The 16047-nt window shown below is 38.0% G+C and overlaps 3 protein-coding genes across 3 annotated transcripts; 1 reads left to right on the top strand and 2 right to left on the bottom strand.

Annotated features, from left to right (window-relative positions):
• Window positions 1-765: 765 nt before the first annotated feature.
• Window positions 766-11392, bottom strand: LOC120770229. Its single transcript, XM_040097514.1, has 6 exons — window positions 10718-11392; window positions 10435-10651; window positions 6050-6886; window positions 4679-5948; window positions 3927-4605; window positions 766-3858 (listed from the first exon to the last, which is right to left on the bottom strand). Exons 3-6 carry the CDS (start codon window positions 6873-6875, stop codon window positions 2551-2553), a joined length of 4083 nt encoding a protein of 1360 aa, XP_039953448.1. The 5' UTR covers window positions 6876-6886; window positions 10435-10651; window positions 10718-11392; the 3' UTR covers window positions 766-2550.
• Window positions 11393-11888: 496 nt separating this feature from the next.
• On the top strand, window positions 11889-13649 carry LOC120774385 (elongation factor 1-gamma). The gene is made up of 3 exons (XM_040103999.1): window positions 11889-11961; window positions 12093-12242; window positions 12384-13649. The coding sequence occupies exons 1-3, from the start codon at window positions 11950-11952 to the stop codon at window positions 13506-13508; spliced, it is 1287 nt and encodes a 428-aa protein (XP_039959933.1). The 5' UTR covers window positions 11889-11949; the 3' UTR covers window positions 13509-13649.
• Window positions 13650-13857: 208 nt separating this feature from the next.
• Window positions 13858-15415, bottom strand: LOC120774392 (CDGSH iron-sulfur domain-containing protein 2 homolog). The gene is made up of 3 exons (XM_040104012.1): window positions 15204-15415; window positions 14351-14568; window positions 13858-14282 (listed from the first exon to the last, which is right to left on the bottom strand). Exons 1-3 carry the CDS (start codon window positions 15298-15300, stop codon window positions 14196-14198), a joined length of 402 nt encoding a protein of 133 aa, XP_039959946.1. The 5' UTR covers window positions 15301-15415; the 3' UTR covers window positions 13858-14195.
• Between the last annotated feature and the right edge of the window lie 632 nt (window positions 15416-16047).

The raw sequence follows: 16047 nt of genomic DNA, 5'->3' as shown, positions 1-16047 counted from the left end.
ATAATTGCAAAAAATTAAAAAAAAAAAATAATTCCAGAAAAGCAACAAAGAGATATCATAATAAAAAATAAACAAAATATATTAAATTAAAAAGAAATATACAATCGGCTCAATTGTTCGATAAAAATTATTTAAGCTACCCCTAAAGGTAGGCTACGATAAAAACTTCACAACTCTCCATCGATCAGTTAATAAAAAATAATTTTTATACTCAACAAAGGCGATACTGATTTTGTAGCCTCCTAACTACAGTGAACAAATTTAGAGAGTGGCACCGGAATGAATTTAATAACAATAACAAAAATATATTTATATAAAAAAATAAACGCATAAAGATAAAATAACAATAAACAAAAAATTCATAAAAACAACAAACAAGTAAAAACAACTGAGATGTAATAAAAAAATAATAATAATTATAATAAAATGAACAATAATAAATAATAAAAAAAAAACAATAAAGAGAAAATAATGAAAGAATAATTATAATATTAATAACTAAATAATAATAAAGAAAATAAATTAAATAAGAAAGATTTGTTTAAATGCTTATTTACTAGATTTGCGACAAAAAGAATTTTATTGTGACTTCACAGTTAGTAATTATTTTTTTTAAATAATAAAATTTGTTTAAATAATAAAATTTATATGTCAAATGTACTTCTTTGTAAAATGAGAAAGCAGAAATTTAGAAAATTAGTATATACGTATATAGCAAATCCTTTTTTTCGTTTCAAGTTTAACAATAGACTTTTACAAACGTTCAAACTTCTCGTTAGTTAATAATGCTGTTTCTTTATTCTTGTAATTTGCTTAATAATTAACATTTTTTTGTAATATTTTTGTTGTTATTTTTGTCTCACTTATTTCTTAACAGCTCTCTATAACATAACTTATCGCTTAATTGTAGAATACAAACAAGCCTAAGGCTTTTTAAGTAGTATTTTTTTTTTTTTTGCTTTTGTAAACATAGAAACTTAATTTTTAATGCGCCAATCGGGTTTATATTGATTAGTTTTTTTAATTTTAATTTCTTGCATTGCCTTTAGGTTCGTATAAGAATATGTATAAATGGGAGGAATCAGTCAATTTGATTTTGTTTTCTTGTTTCATTTATTTTAACAATTTTTTTTTTTTTTTTTGGAATAAAATAAAGTTTTTATTTTCATATGGAAACACTTTGTATAATTTAATCACGCGATTTTGTGTAGTTTTAACACTTTGTCGCTTTTTGTTTGCAAAGAATGAAAAGCTAGTAAAATTTCCAATTCTTCAACGCACTTAGTAAGCGCTGTAAGACTAGAGCTGCAATAAAAGTAGGTTTAAAAAATCGTATGCATTCTGAAATACTGATGGGAGCGCGCGATGACAAAAAAAAAATAAATTGCAGAAAAAAATAATAATTAGTCAGTCGGGTCTACAGAACCACAAGGACTCGGTGTTTTACACGGCCATGGCCGGCAGCTCAGCAGCCCGCCCCAAATCTATCTGGGCAATGTTTCTTGTTGTCACAACAATAACAATAATATCAAAAGAACACAAATGAACAACTGAAATTTGTCAAGAAGATGCCCAGCGCCTAAATGCATGCAATTTTAATAACATTTACTAGTTCAGCTGTTGATGGGATAGCCGATTTTCCAACATAAGCAAACCGAATTAATGCGTTGAACGGGCTATTTATATATATGTTATTTACCAATGAGTTTTTAAGTGAAAAATTAAAACGGAATATAAATACATTATAATGAGTAGCTATGCTGAGCGACGGCTAGACGCTGCTTACTCGCTCAGGTTAGCGCAACTTAAATGTAAAAGTAAACGTTGCAAACAGATTTGCTTGCTTGTCTGGCTGAAAATATGAAATTAAATCCAAAATCGCTTAGCTATTTACCTAGAGCAGAAGAGTATGTAATTAAAAACTACGGTTATAACAAAAATATATCACTTATCATTAGTATACCACGTACAATAATAATATTTAATTGCTTAGTGAAAATGTGAAATGCGAAAATGTTATTTAATTAGCATAATTTATAACAAACTGAATGCTTACTGTAATGTATGTGAGTGTGTGTGTGTGTGTGTGTGTTAGTATGTGTTTTTACTAAAATAACGCTGATAATAATAATACGGTATACAAATAAGCATAATTGCTATAATAATTACAATTAAAATTAGCACAATCACAATGGGAAAAGATGCAGGCGTGAAGAATAAACGCTGATGTGTACTCGCCAACGATGACGCGGCCATTGCGCAACCTTTTCGTTCACAACCAGCACAACAACGTGTGTCCGCAATGCGGTCGCTGCTTGCTGCCACGCGACGCCTCCTACGCTTCACTTCATAACGTTTTGCCGCTGCGCGTTTGTCATTCTCCCGCGTCATCGCAACCGCCAATTAAATTACCTGTTCACAGTTGCAGCGCCGACGGGCACAACTATGCTGTCTGGATTTGCGCATATGCGCCGTCAATGCCACCGCATCCATTAGCTGGTCCAGCTGCTGTAGCTGCATTTGCTGTTGGGCCGACTCGCTAAGCGTTACTCACATTTTATGCAGTGCTGCGGCTGTGGCGCCTGGATGCTGCGTCAAACTCTCACTGGACCATGCGGACTGCTGCGGCGCATTCAAGTTGGATTTAGCGCTAGACGGCGTCGATGTCTGCAAATCGAAGCGCGCATAGAAGAGCAGGTACGGCGTCACTGTGATTTTGCGCGCTGGAGACAGTAGTTCCTCGAATTCACGTTGTGTCATCGCTTTGATTTTATCATCGTCGCACATGTACCAGATGGGTTCGCCATTGCTGCTACCCGCCCCCGACAGGCTGCCACAACTGGATGCATAACCGCCAAGAGTGCTGGCTTTGGTGCCGCCGCGCCCAGTGCTGCCATAACCGACTGGGTAGCTATTATAGCCGCTGGTTGTGCTGCTGCCGGCGCTACCAGTGGCGCTGCCGCTGCCATTGCCGCCGGCGCCGGTGTTGCTGCTACCACTGATGCTCATGGTGGAAGACGCGTGATTCGAGCCATTCTGCAGCGTTTCTTCGCTCAACTCATTGTTGCTGGCGCTCAGCTGTTGCTGCTGTTGTTGCAATTGCTGTTGCTGTTGCACGCTGCAAATGCGCGTCGCGCAACACGTCAAACTATGACATGTTGTATTCATACTGAGCTTGCCAATGCCATTCGTAATCGTTTTACTGGTGATGCCATTCAAATTTTTCATATTCTTACTCATATCACCGCTGCTCGACGCTTTACTGCGGCCGAACTTCATCTTCTTCATCAGACTGGAGCCCGACGAGGCGAGCACCGAAGCGGCTGCGCTCGCTGCCGAGGCGGCTTGTATGCCGGGACTGCTGCGTTCGTTAGGCGTCGAGCCGCCGCCTGATGCCGCCGAACCGCCCGCGCCAGCCAGCGGGTAGAGACTATTGTTCGATAAACCGTTCGCCTGCGTGCCCATTTGTTGTGAGCTATTATTAGTATTGACGTTGCGTCGATCTTTCGGGCAATTCACATACTCATTGGCCCAGTCGAGTGAGCAAGTGTAGGCGATGTAATGCCCTACAGACATGGTGGCGCCCACGTGCGTTATCACACTGTACAATTTGTAGATGTGCAGCTTGTTGGCGTCGCTGAGTTTGCAGCATTTCGCACAGAAGCATTGCAATGTGAAGGATGTGGGTATGTAACTGTTTATCTTCTCCATGCCGCCGGAGAAGCGGCTCAATTGTATGACCAGTAGACGCGGCAGCACTTCATACGAAATGGAGCGTATTGCTTCGGTGTAGCCGGTGCACTGTTCGCAACGATATTTATTCTCGCCACGGAAAAACTCACGGGTCACACAAGAATTCTGTATAAAGATGAAACATTACAAATATTTCGAAATAAAAAACAAACAAATATCACAGTTAAACACACCTGTATAAACGCGCTGGGTTTGTCTGCGTAGTCGGTTAAATCGTAGCCGGAAATGGGCACCGGTACCGCGATATCAATCATACTCTCCTTCTGCTCCGTCACCGTTTCACAGCTCAAGCACTTCGTAGTAGAGATGGTAACACCCTCGAAGTCCTCGCTAAAAAAGTCCAAACCCAATTCGCGTATCTTCTCAGCCAAACGCTCTTTATCTTTCAACGCGCTCACCGGCGATGAGAGTTCACTGCTGGATTCAGTGCCCGTGGTGTAGATCGAAACACCTTTCACCACAGCGCTGGGACTGCTCGCCGATGTGGCGTTCGCTGCGGCCAGCGCGTTGGTGTTGGTTGACGCGGCGCCGCTAAGATCCACTGAATTCAAGTAGAAGAGACTGTTTGCAGTTGCCTGCAAGCCCGCGCCGCTTTGCCCATCCTTGAGTGGAGATTGCAGACGTGTGTTCTTGGAGTTTTTCGATTCGTCTTTTCGCTTGGACTTGCGCGAGAAGAACGACGCTTTCGTTATGTTGCTTGCGCTGAGACTAGATAGCGTTGAATTGGTAGAGCTGGTTGCAGCAGACCCACCAGCACTAAGCGCATTACTGCTATTGGCGTTACCGGTGATGCCGCTTTGTGTGTCGCGTTCGCTAGCATAGCCATCCAACTCGTCGGGATTGCGTATGTAACTATAAATTATAAGTTTTTTTTCATCATTTTAAAGTCAATTTTTGTTTATTAATAATTATGCCACACACTCACCCATTCATTATTAGATCGGGATACTCGCCGATCGCTTTGATCAGCAATTGACAAGTTTCCCGTATACTATTCAGCAGACACATCAAAAACTCATGCGCGTCCTGTTGCTGGTTGCCCTCAAAGATCGCATTCACATCCTGCACAGCATGTAGCAGAGTGTCGGCGTGAAAGGGCTCCGTCGATTCGGCCACCTCATTGCGGTGCAAGCACTGATAGAGCTCATGCAAGCGCTCAGTCAGCATTTGGTGACTACTCTTTTGCCCGATACCGCCGCCGCATCCGCTCGTACTCATGAGCGCGTTCTGTTCTAGCGCTGCCAAGTCTTTGCTGCTGAAACTGCGCGTATTTTCCAATTGCACCGCGCTAATGCCGCGTCCCAATGACGAAGACTTGGCTGCGCGCTGACGCGCAATGCACTGCTGTATGCTTGACAAGTCCACTATGAGATGGTGAAGGTTGTGTAGAAATTGCGGTGCGAAACGTAATGTATACACCACCGAATTTAGGTAGCAAGTATTACCGATGTTGCAGAGCGTCGCCATGGAAGGCGCGTGATTCAGTGTGTTACCATTGCCTAATTGAGTTGTGGCAACTACAGCGCTGCCGCTGCTGTTGGCGCTGCCGGCGAGCCCACTGGTGGAAGCTGATGTCACTGGCATATAGTATTGTTGTGTGATGTCCTGTGTATTATCGGTATCCGAATGTACGGCGCTGGATGACGCGGAAGAAGTGCGCGTCGAGCTAAGATAACCGTTGGTGACAACGCCCGCGGCGGCGCGCGTGTCCGTGTCTGCAGTCTGGTAGCGGCGCTCGTAAAGCGACATTATGCCGCGTGGGCGTTTCCTAACGCTGCCGCTACTTACCGGTGTTACGCAAGTTGTTCTTGCTGCTGGAGCTGGTGTTGTTAATGCGGTATCAGTTACGGCCGTTGGCGTTGTTCTGCCAGTTAAATCTGCAGATACTGTAAAGGGTGATGTTGCGGCCGGTGGGTTTACGCTGGCTGGACTATCAGCTGCCGGCGCTATAACAATGTTGGGTGTGACGATAATCTCAGCCGCTGGCGGGACGCCAATGCAATGGAGCGCAGCAAAATCGAAACTGCTCGGCGATAAGTGTAACACCGGTGGCGGTGTGAGTTTGTGTGTGTTGCTGTTGCGCTTGCGTGCTGCTGCAACACTGCTGTCGCGTTTGCGCTTGCTACCACCTTTTTTCACCTCTACTTCTAGCGGTTCGATTTTGTTCAGCAACGCCTCATCTAAATGGAACCAAGCTGCAACGGAAGGTAGATTTTTTACAATATTTTATACTATCATGCTGCCACATAATTTAATATTAAACATCATTGTTACTTTTTTTATTGTATGTTCTCACCTGCGTGTCTTTTCACCCGCAGGTCGCCACTGCTTCTTTCGAATGCGCTTTGTTTCTTCTTCTCCGAAATGCGTTCCTTTAATTTCTTGCGATTACGTAAACTCGCTAGGCGCTCAACAGTTTCCTTGCTCTTAACGGAAACTTTGAGCGCAGAGGATGTTGTGGTAGCTGCTGCTGCTGCCGCCGCTTTAGCTTTAGTTTTATTCTTGCGTTTGGTAAAATTGGTGACGCTTCGGCGTCTGCGCAGTTGACGTCTACCACCGGCGCCAACTGGTGGGCGAACCTGAGGTACACCAACAGCGTTGCCCGCTACAACAGCGCTTGTGCCACCTGCTGCTGTGATACCCGATTTACCGCCTGCGCTAACACTTTGTAATTCTGCTTCCGGACAAGTTTCGATAACAATGGGATATAATGTGGGAAAATATGGTGGGGAATAGCGTTTTCTAGACGCGTACTTTCGGGTATTGGTGAGTGTTTTGTTAGCAGCTTCGTCACTTATTTCGACTGTAGGTTTGGCACTATCTGGACCAGCGTTGGTCTTACGAGTAATACGTTTCTTGGATCTCTGTCTGCCTCGTCGTTTTTTACGTTGTCGTCTGTTCTTAACTTCGTCTTGTCTTTGTTTTTGTTCTGATTCTATTTGTTCGTTTGACTGTTCTTGTGTTTGTTGTTGTTGTGTTAAAGTGTATTCTGTTGGTGTATTATTTTGCTGTATATCGGACTCAGGGCTTATAAGAATTATTGTTTCTGTTACGATTTTAGCTGTTTGTATTGGAAGACACACCTCGTCGTTAATTAATTTTTTTGCAGCATTTCTGGGCATTTTTTGAACACCTGTAAGCAAAGCGGTACAATTCATTTCTTCATCAAAACAAAACATTATAAATTAATTATTTTCATTTATTACTATAAAGCTTAATCTATATAATTTTTTTTTATGGTTTTCCACAAACCGCGTTTTGTACCCCATTTTCGGAGCAGTTCATTGTCCACAAAATCCCAAAATCAAATTCGTCTATGCTTTGGAGAAACTGGTAATTTGCTGTTTAGGACCGTTGTATTGTTAGCAAAAGCGTGAAAAGTATAAAACCGAGAAACGCGTGTGTCACTATCGCCTGCCTAACCAAACTTTACTGGGTTTATTCAAATGTTCCCATTCAACACCAACTTTACTACTGTTATTTCCAAGTGGGAGAACATGTGAGCAAATTTTTCGACACTAGCAGCGCTTATCAGTTGATTTTCGCTTTGATTTATTTTATTTTTGTCGAAGAAAACGACGTTAAATAAATAAACACTTAACACCTTTTTGTGATATGCGCCACTCACATACATGTATATATGTATGTACGCAAAGTGCCTACAAAATGTATTAAATAATCATTGATTATTTAATGGAAGAATGAATGTTGGGGACATTATCAGAGCGGAGGGCTCATACACAATAACAGATGTGATAGAAAAATAGCAAGACATACATACTTAATGCGGTACTGAACGTTTGGCGTACAGTGTTGTAAAAAAATATTATATAACGAAAGAGTACAAAAGGCGCCTCTAAAAGGCTTCCAAGTTTCAAGTTATCTCTTTCTTTAATATAATATCTTGAATCGATCAAGAACCTCTTTAACGCTGTATAACACATTGCTGACGGCATTAATCACTTTCCTCTTATCAACGTTAGAGCACTTTCTGTGGCACATACTTAACTGTAAGGCAATTCGAGATACAAATTAATATAAAAAATACAAATTTAATGTAAAAAATACAAATATTGTATATTGATAAATTTTAGTTGAAATTTTGTATATACATTTGTTTCTTATTTTTTGTGTAGCAACAAAAGTACTAGTTGATTTTGTAAATATATGTTAATAAAATCATAAAACTTTCAATTCATATATTAGCTTATCTTTTGAAAGTGAAAATATAATCTAACTGCATGGACTTGTTATTTGCCCATTGTAAATAAACTAATTTCCCATCGTTGCATTTATGTAGGTGTTAAGTTTTGACACATACATATGTACATATAGCTATCAATAATATAATCAATTTCGTAAGGTGTTATCGCACACATACAGGTGTACCTATGTGTGTCCACAGTTGCACTGGTAGTTCGTGATAAAGGAGACCCTGTAAAGACTTTTATCATTCTTATTATTCTGAGTAATTTACGGTTTTTTTACTATTTTGCATGCATGCAATTTTTATTAATTGTATGATTCAACCTAGCCATACACATATGCGCTATAAATAACATTATTGGCTGGAGTGATAAATGCGGTGTGAGAAGGGTAACATAGCGAGCAAAGCAATGAATCATTAACTGATGATTATAAACGATAATAAGGAATGCCAAAATATCTACATACTTACACACAAGCGCCATAGTAAACAATTTGACATAATTATTTTTGAATTTAAGTTTAGAATTCAACCGATAAGTGGATAGAAGATATGCATATACATACATATCTACATGTACATACATACATCTGAATTTCAGTTTTAATTTAGTGAGCTAGCTAAGGGGCGACTATATAACTATTTATAAACATAAATACAAGTATGTACATATTCCAGTGATAATAACCATATTGTAGTGAAATGTTGAGACTCTCTAACATAGCAGGTAAAAAAGCTTTCGCAGATGATGAGCATGATGGATAAAGCGATAAAATAGATGTAAATATAAAACTGAAAATTTCGGTAAAACCTGAAGTAGATATGGGAGAAAGAAAAATATTCATTGATAATGATATTAAATATTTAGCGCTTTATCTCCTTGACAAGGTTGTTAAAAAATAACTTTATAAAATAAACACCGACAAATCAGCATTTGTTTAATCCCGTTAAACAAAAGCACATAGCTGGTGTAGATGCTTTCGTACCAGAGTTCAAAGTGATGAAGTTTTGTATATATAGACCCAGGTCTTTGTCTCATGTTGCATAGCAATGTTGTTCAGAATGATCCGTCGAATATTTCACGCATACACGCTTTTATAGAAAAAAACATCATATGCCCTATACATATAGTATATCATTTATCGACAATTTGGTATTGTGTTTCTTTAATATTTATTTGGTGACCTACGCAATAATACTCGTAATATAATAATATAAGATCAGAAAAAACATAACTTCGGTTTCATCCTTCACAAAAACAACGGTTATGCACGTACATACATACGCTATAGAGGACCGATCTGAACAATTGTTTCGGAGATTGCTGCCTTATATAATAACATCTCGTCAAATAAAACAAACTACCATGCAAAGACATGATTTTGGTTGTATGGCAGCTATAGTAGTGTCAGTGTATAATAAAAAAATCGAATATAAAAATTTGAATAGAATTGATAGTTATTGAAATTTGTATTTACAAACACAACATGTAAACATATTTACAACCATAGGTGTGTAATGTATTGTTGAAAGTATGGCACGATGACCGCCACCGAACGTCGAGTGACCGCCGGCGAAGCAAGGCCAAAGGCAAGGCACTGCATACTCATCAACTTTAAACTACTAACTAGTACTACAAGTTAAATATGTTTATACATTTGCCACAATTTCACTACTATGGACGTTTTGTATATTTTAATATTGCATGCGCAGGCTTGATATGAACCTACAAATGGGGTGCAAATGGCTAATGTGCGAAAGGTGAGGGTGCATTTAATGGGCACAAGTGTCGTGGAGGTAGCAAGTGCAGCAGCAGAAGAAACGGCAGCGACTGTGACAGCACACACAAACATGCACTTAAACCGGGTATACTAAAGAACACATAAGCGGTTTATAAACATATTTTGAAGGAAGACAAAAACAATTTTACTATTGATTTGTTGCTGGATCGAAGGTCACATGTCAGAAAAAAACATGAGCATACATATATATGTAAATATAACAGCAAAACAAGTATAACAGACAGTTGATATTTCAAAAGGTAGCAAATATTAAAACTTTGAGCCTTTACATGATGTCGGCTGCAGGAAAAAGTAGACTGTATATTTATTATACGTAAGCTTTTGAAACAGTTAGGTAATGCAGAAGCTACTTTCGCTGTCGCTATATAAATACGTATGTATATCGCTGGTAATAGCACCGCCGCTATCACTGCTACATGCTCGCGTTCTGCTGGCTTTATAAATTAGCTTCACTGTTGTTATTTGATATTGTTAGATTTTGCAAATTTCCTATTTACGTTGTATGTATTGTATTGTCTACTTATATTAGTCTGTTATCTAGTAAGCGTCCCATTGCAATCGTTAGCATATATTTGTATATCGTCTTTCACTTGCATATAATTCGTACTAAACTTTTTATTTTGTATGCATTTACACAGTTTCTTAACAATTGTATATTCTTCGATTACTTACATAGCCTTTTGGAAATGCATTTGCTACTGTTACTGTAGTCGTCAGATGTCCAGTTACAGCTGGCGGCTCTACTTTCGTTATTATCGCATTGGGTCGGCAATTGACCGTAGATTTGGAGCAGGTCTAACGACTATGTGTCTGTTAAAAGAATCAACCAAACTTTCACGTTATAGCTGCATCTCCTTATGATGATGTTGATCCTCTGATAGAAGTGTTACTATAATTTTTCAATCGTTATTAGAATTTGCATACAATTACTACTTTCATAGTTTTTTATTTGTACCAAATCGATTTTTTCGCTACGGCTTCGGGTTCGATTATTTGTCCACGCACACACATTTACTACGTTTAATGTTTTTCACATAGGCGTGTAAATTGCACTATTCTATATGTTCGGGATAATTTTGGACCATCACCAATCATGTGATGATTTTACCAGTTCCACAAGCAGATTGCATATTTGTGCATATGTAAGATTGTCTTATAATAGAAAATTCTTGTTGACAATTTTTTGATTTCCACTCTGTTTTGCACAATTTATCAAAAGCTAACTGCAATAACGATTTTCCGTTTATCCAATCTATAGTTTTCAATACTCGTAATAATATTCGCCTACTCGCTTTCTCTGCTTTTTTCTTGATTTCCCCGTATGTCGTTTTATCGAACACCTTTTCCGTTTTTTCACGCCGCACACAAATATATGCAATGGACACTACTCCAGACGTCGCGAATAATCTTTACAGTTTATTAGCAATCCAATTTTTTGCCTTTTTAGCCAAAATCAAGGCTGCGTCTTGCAATTATTTCTTTTTACCTATACTTAAACGATTCTTTAACATAAATCTATAATAAAAACACTGAGATTTTATGGTTGAAAGCTGCAAATATGAGAAATTTGTAGGACCGGCCGAGCAAATTTAGGAAATTTTCCGAGATCGGCGTTAAGTTAGCTGCCCTGGAATGTGACAATTCAGCTTGGAGTGAAAAATCTGAGCTGGAAAAGCTTTGAAAGGTGCAGTGTTACCAGATAAGAAATTCATGTGAAATGTAAGGTGACTCATATTCTTCCAATTGGAAATTGCAAAGGATTGTGCTACAATTCCTTTAATAACATACACTTTTCCCTAAATAACCCTCTTTGCTTGTCAGTCGCAAATTTATTTGATATTAACAGTTGTTGACTTTCACTTTTGACGTATTTATTTTATAAATAAACACGACTTGTGTCATAAAAAATTATTTAAAAATACATGGGCCTAGTATTATTTGAAATCCAATTGGCTTAAAATATATTTAAGCACTTTATTTAGTGCGTACTCTTTTTAATATGGAAACTGTTACTAATTTATTAAAATCTATAACTGCTCCCAAAATGTTAGATTCTACTAAGCTTAATTACACAAAAATTTGAAAAACATTTAAGTGGCAGCTCCTAAATTCTGTCCAATTCCTTCGACAGATGTCAACGGCGGGCCGGCTACTGTCACTCTTCCTTCTCTCCGGCAAGTAGAAATCATGGCGACAGGCGTAAGTAAAATTTCGCAAATTTTATTTGCAAATATCTAAAACATCGATCTGTTTAAGGAGCAAATAAGCTTCTGCAAAACTGGATAATTTCAGTATAAATAATTTTCATTTGAAATTTTTTTTGTTTACAGACGCTTTATACCTACCCAGAAAATTTCCGTGCGTACAAGGCACTCATCGCTGCCCAGTACTCTGGAGCTCAGGTGAAAGTAGCCGAAAACTTCGTTTTCGGTGAGACCAACAAATCTGCCGAATTTCTGAAGAAGTTCCCTAGTGGCAAGGTAAGGCTCATTATCGAAAAAAATAAGTTTTATAGTTAACTGTATAGACCAACTTGCTTAGAAGGTTGCGTGTGCACACGTCATCACCATTGGATTGTTACTCATACGCACTTTTCTTTTTTTTATATACAAATTTTCCAGGTGCCTGCTTTCGAAACCGCTGAAGGCAAGTACTTGTCCGAGTCGAATGCCATAGCTTTCTATGTAGCTAATGAACAGTTGCGCGGTGGTAAATGCCCATTGGCTCAGGCTGAAGTCTTGCAGTGGTTATCTTATGCTGACAATGAGATTGTTCCAGCATCCTGTTCATGGGTCTTCCCCTTGTTGGGCATTATGCCACAACAGAAGAACAGTACCGCCAAACAAGACGCCACCGCTATTCTGAGTGTGTTGAACAACAAGCTGTTAAATAGCACGTTCTTGGTCGGTGAACGTATCACACTAGCTGACATTGTCGTCTTTAGCAGCCTTTTGCACTTGTATCAGTATGTTTTGGAACCGAAAGTACGCGCTGAATTCGGTAATGTAAACCGTTGGTTCGTAACTATCCTCAATCAACCACAAGTAAAGGCTGTCGTAAAGAACTACACTTTGTGTGAGACAGCGCTTGTATTCGATCCAAAAAAATATGCTGAATTCATTGGTAAAACTGGCGGTGCTAGCGATAAGAAACAACAAGCTAAAGCGAAGGAAGAGAAGAAGCCGAAAGAAGAAAAGAAGAAGGAGGAAAAACCCAAGGAAGAATTAGATGCTGCTGAGGAAGCACTTCTGGCTGAACCCAAGTCCAAGGATCCCTTCGATGCAATGCCAAAAGGAACCTTCAACTTCGATGACTTCAAACGTTCTTACTCCAACGAGGATGAGTCTGTATCCATTCCTTATTTCTGGCAAAAATTCGATCCGGAAAACTATTCCATCTGGTTCGGAGAATATAAATACAACGATGAGCTGAGCAAGGTATTCATGTCATGCAATCTCATCACTGGCATGTTCCAACGTTTGGATAAAATGCGTAAGCAAGCTTTTGCTTCAGTGTGTCTCTTTGGCGAGGACAACAACAGCACCATCTCAGGAGTTTGGGTGTGGCGCGGCCAAGATTTGGCCTTCACTCTTTCACCCGACTGGCAAATCGACTACGACTGCTACTCGTGGAAGAAACTTGACGCCAGCTCCGAAGAAACCAAAAAGTTGGTGCAACAGTACTTCTCATGGACTGGTACAGATAAGGATGGTCGCAAATTCAACCAGGGCAAAATCTTCAAATAAGTGGATGAACACATCATACGTAGTTGAGATTTGAGCATCAATAAATAGTTATCGTCTCACCAAATGTGTCCTAATTTAAAGTTAACCGACTAAACCCTATCAGCCATCCTGAAAATAAATTTATAAGCTCACGAAAATCAATGCCTTTTTGTAATAAACATTCGTAGGTTTGTTTCTTTTTATAAGTGCAGCAAACAGCCAGCTGAGAAAATATTATTTATATTAAACAAAAACTGTTCTTTTTAATAAAAATTAAAAAAAAAATAAAACTAGCTTCATTTATCAAGTTTCTATAAAAATTACTGATGAACTGATATCAGATTTCATGTTTAGTTGACTAAAAAAATCGTTTTTTAATTTGTTTACAATTTATTGTATAAGTAGCACATATCATCAATATTATAGATTAACTTTAGCTCGCTTAACATGCTTCCAAAGCAAATATTAAAGTATTTTTCATTTCAGGGAAGTCATTTGACATATAACGGATCGGTATAATTTTACTGCTCAAAAAATGCTTTTAGTGAGATAAATCAAAATAATAAACCAACTGTTAATATCAAATTCAATAACGTATTATTGTAATGCTCTATATATCCGTATATTTTGTCATCGTATCGGTTGGCACAATGATACCAACAACAGTGGATTGCCGCTATCGTCGAAAGCAGCGAACGGAACTCTAGCTTACTTTTTTCTTTGTAAAACAACGGGTCCAACGTTATCTCCAGTTTGTTTGTTATGTTCACCATGACTGCCATCACAATAAGGCCACTACAAAATTAATTTTTAAAATTGTTAGCCATCAACAACAATGAATTAAAATTTACTGATTAACTTACGTTCTTAGTTTTCCAGCACCGACAAAAAGCTGCCTTTTCGGCGATATTTTCAATGTCAATCATGTCTACCACCTTCGCTTCCGATTTGCGTATAGATTGATTACAGCGGCCCGAACCGCTGCAGCCCTTTCGCGCCGCTGGACAAAATGCTAAATATGAAACGTAACCAAGGCCAGCAACAACGGCAGTGGGTGGAACGAGCGCCAACCAATCCTTAACTATTTGCACACAAAATAATAAAAGTTTGAATTGTGTTAGTATATTATACGAGTATAGCCTATTTCTATTTCTTATGTGTTTATGTCATAAAAAGTAGTACTAATTTGACCTCTGCTTGCGCCAATTAACATAGCATATTAATATGAATGAGAACATTTGAAGTAAATGTTTAAAAACATTCAATTCGAAGGTAGCGGTTCCGTTGGCACAAAGTACAAAACCGTCTTTTACTTAAAACAACATTGATTAACTGGTTTTTAAAAATGGATATTCTTATCTGCATTTGTCATTCAAATAATGTTTTGTTATTTACATTTCATTTGTTTTTTGATTGCCTACGCCAGTGCATTTGATTCTAAAGACTATTGCATAATCAGAAAATGTAAATATAAATCTGTAGCATTTAATGCAACTTAAGTGCAAGGACAGGCGAGTAATTGAAAACGAGGGAGTGGAGTGGTGGTTGACAGAAATCTTCACATATGAAGAATGTGCAAAAAATGTTAATATTAGTTTCAAATAATATTTGACCTCATTTCGTTTTATGGCACAAGAAATATAAGTATGGACAATCTTTTCACATTCACTCTAGATTTGTTCAATATACAACTGTATGCAAATTTGCATTACTTACATGACAATTTGAACCAACCGGTGAATGAATCGGGAATTGGCAAGTTGGACAAGTAGTCTGGAATTGTTGTTTTCACTAAACTCGAAACTCCCTGCATTTTTATTAATGAATTACTAAATAACTTTTTAAGTTTACACTGTTTCTAATAACTTTCAGTGCTTCGTGTTTCTACACGCTAACGCAATGACAGTACGCTATAAAATCAAAGGCAACACCAAAAGTCAATCCACCGATTCGTATGCTTATTTTGACGTTTGACATTTAACCATATTTATATGTTTTGCGATTACCTCCTTTAGTTAGAGTCGCATTTCACATTACAAAAATACACATATATACACAGATATGCATTGATTATACAAACAAAGTAATACATGCATATATATAAATAAATTAATATATATAAATAAGTTTAATTTTATAAATAAATGTGCTTAAAACATAATATTTTTTTTTGTTTTGATCCGCTACACATGAAACCTCTTTATCGTTTTTACGTGTCTACATCCATCTCAATTATAACCAAGAGAATAAAGTTGCCTAATAAATAACTTTTTAAGTTTAAACTATTTCTAATAACTTTCAATGCTTCTTGTAGAGATCTCTGACAGTACGGTACAAAATCAAAGGCAACCATCGTAAAAGAGGAGTAGGGAACTATCAGCTGATACCATGTAAACAATGGTACAGCTGATAGGTGTCAATGGAGAAATATACAGGGGAGTTTGGGGTTGAGTTTCTAGTGGATGCTTTTCAAACGCAAAATGGTTGCAATGTGTTATTTTTTTAACATTTATAGAAAAGTTGTCCCAAAAATATTGGTTATATGTAAAACGGCACGATT

This window comes from Bactrocera tryoni, chromosome 1, assembly GCF_016617805.1.
Source record: "Bactrocera tryoni isolate S06 chromosome 1, CSIRO_BtryS06_freeze2, whole genome shotgun sequence".
Classification (NCBI taxonomy): Eukaryota; Metazoa; Arthropoda; class Insecta; order Diptera; family Tephritidae; genus Bactrocera; species Bactrocera tryoni.
This window is presented reverse-complemented; position numbering and strand designations above follow the sequence as displayed.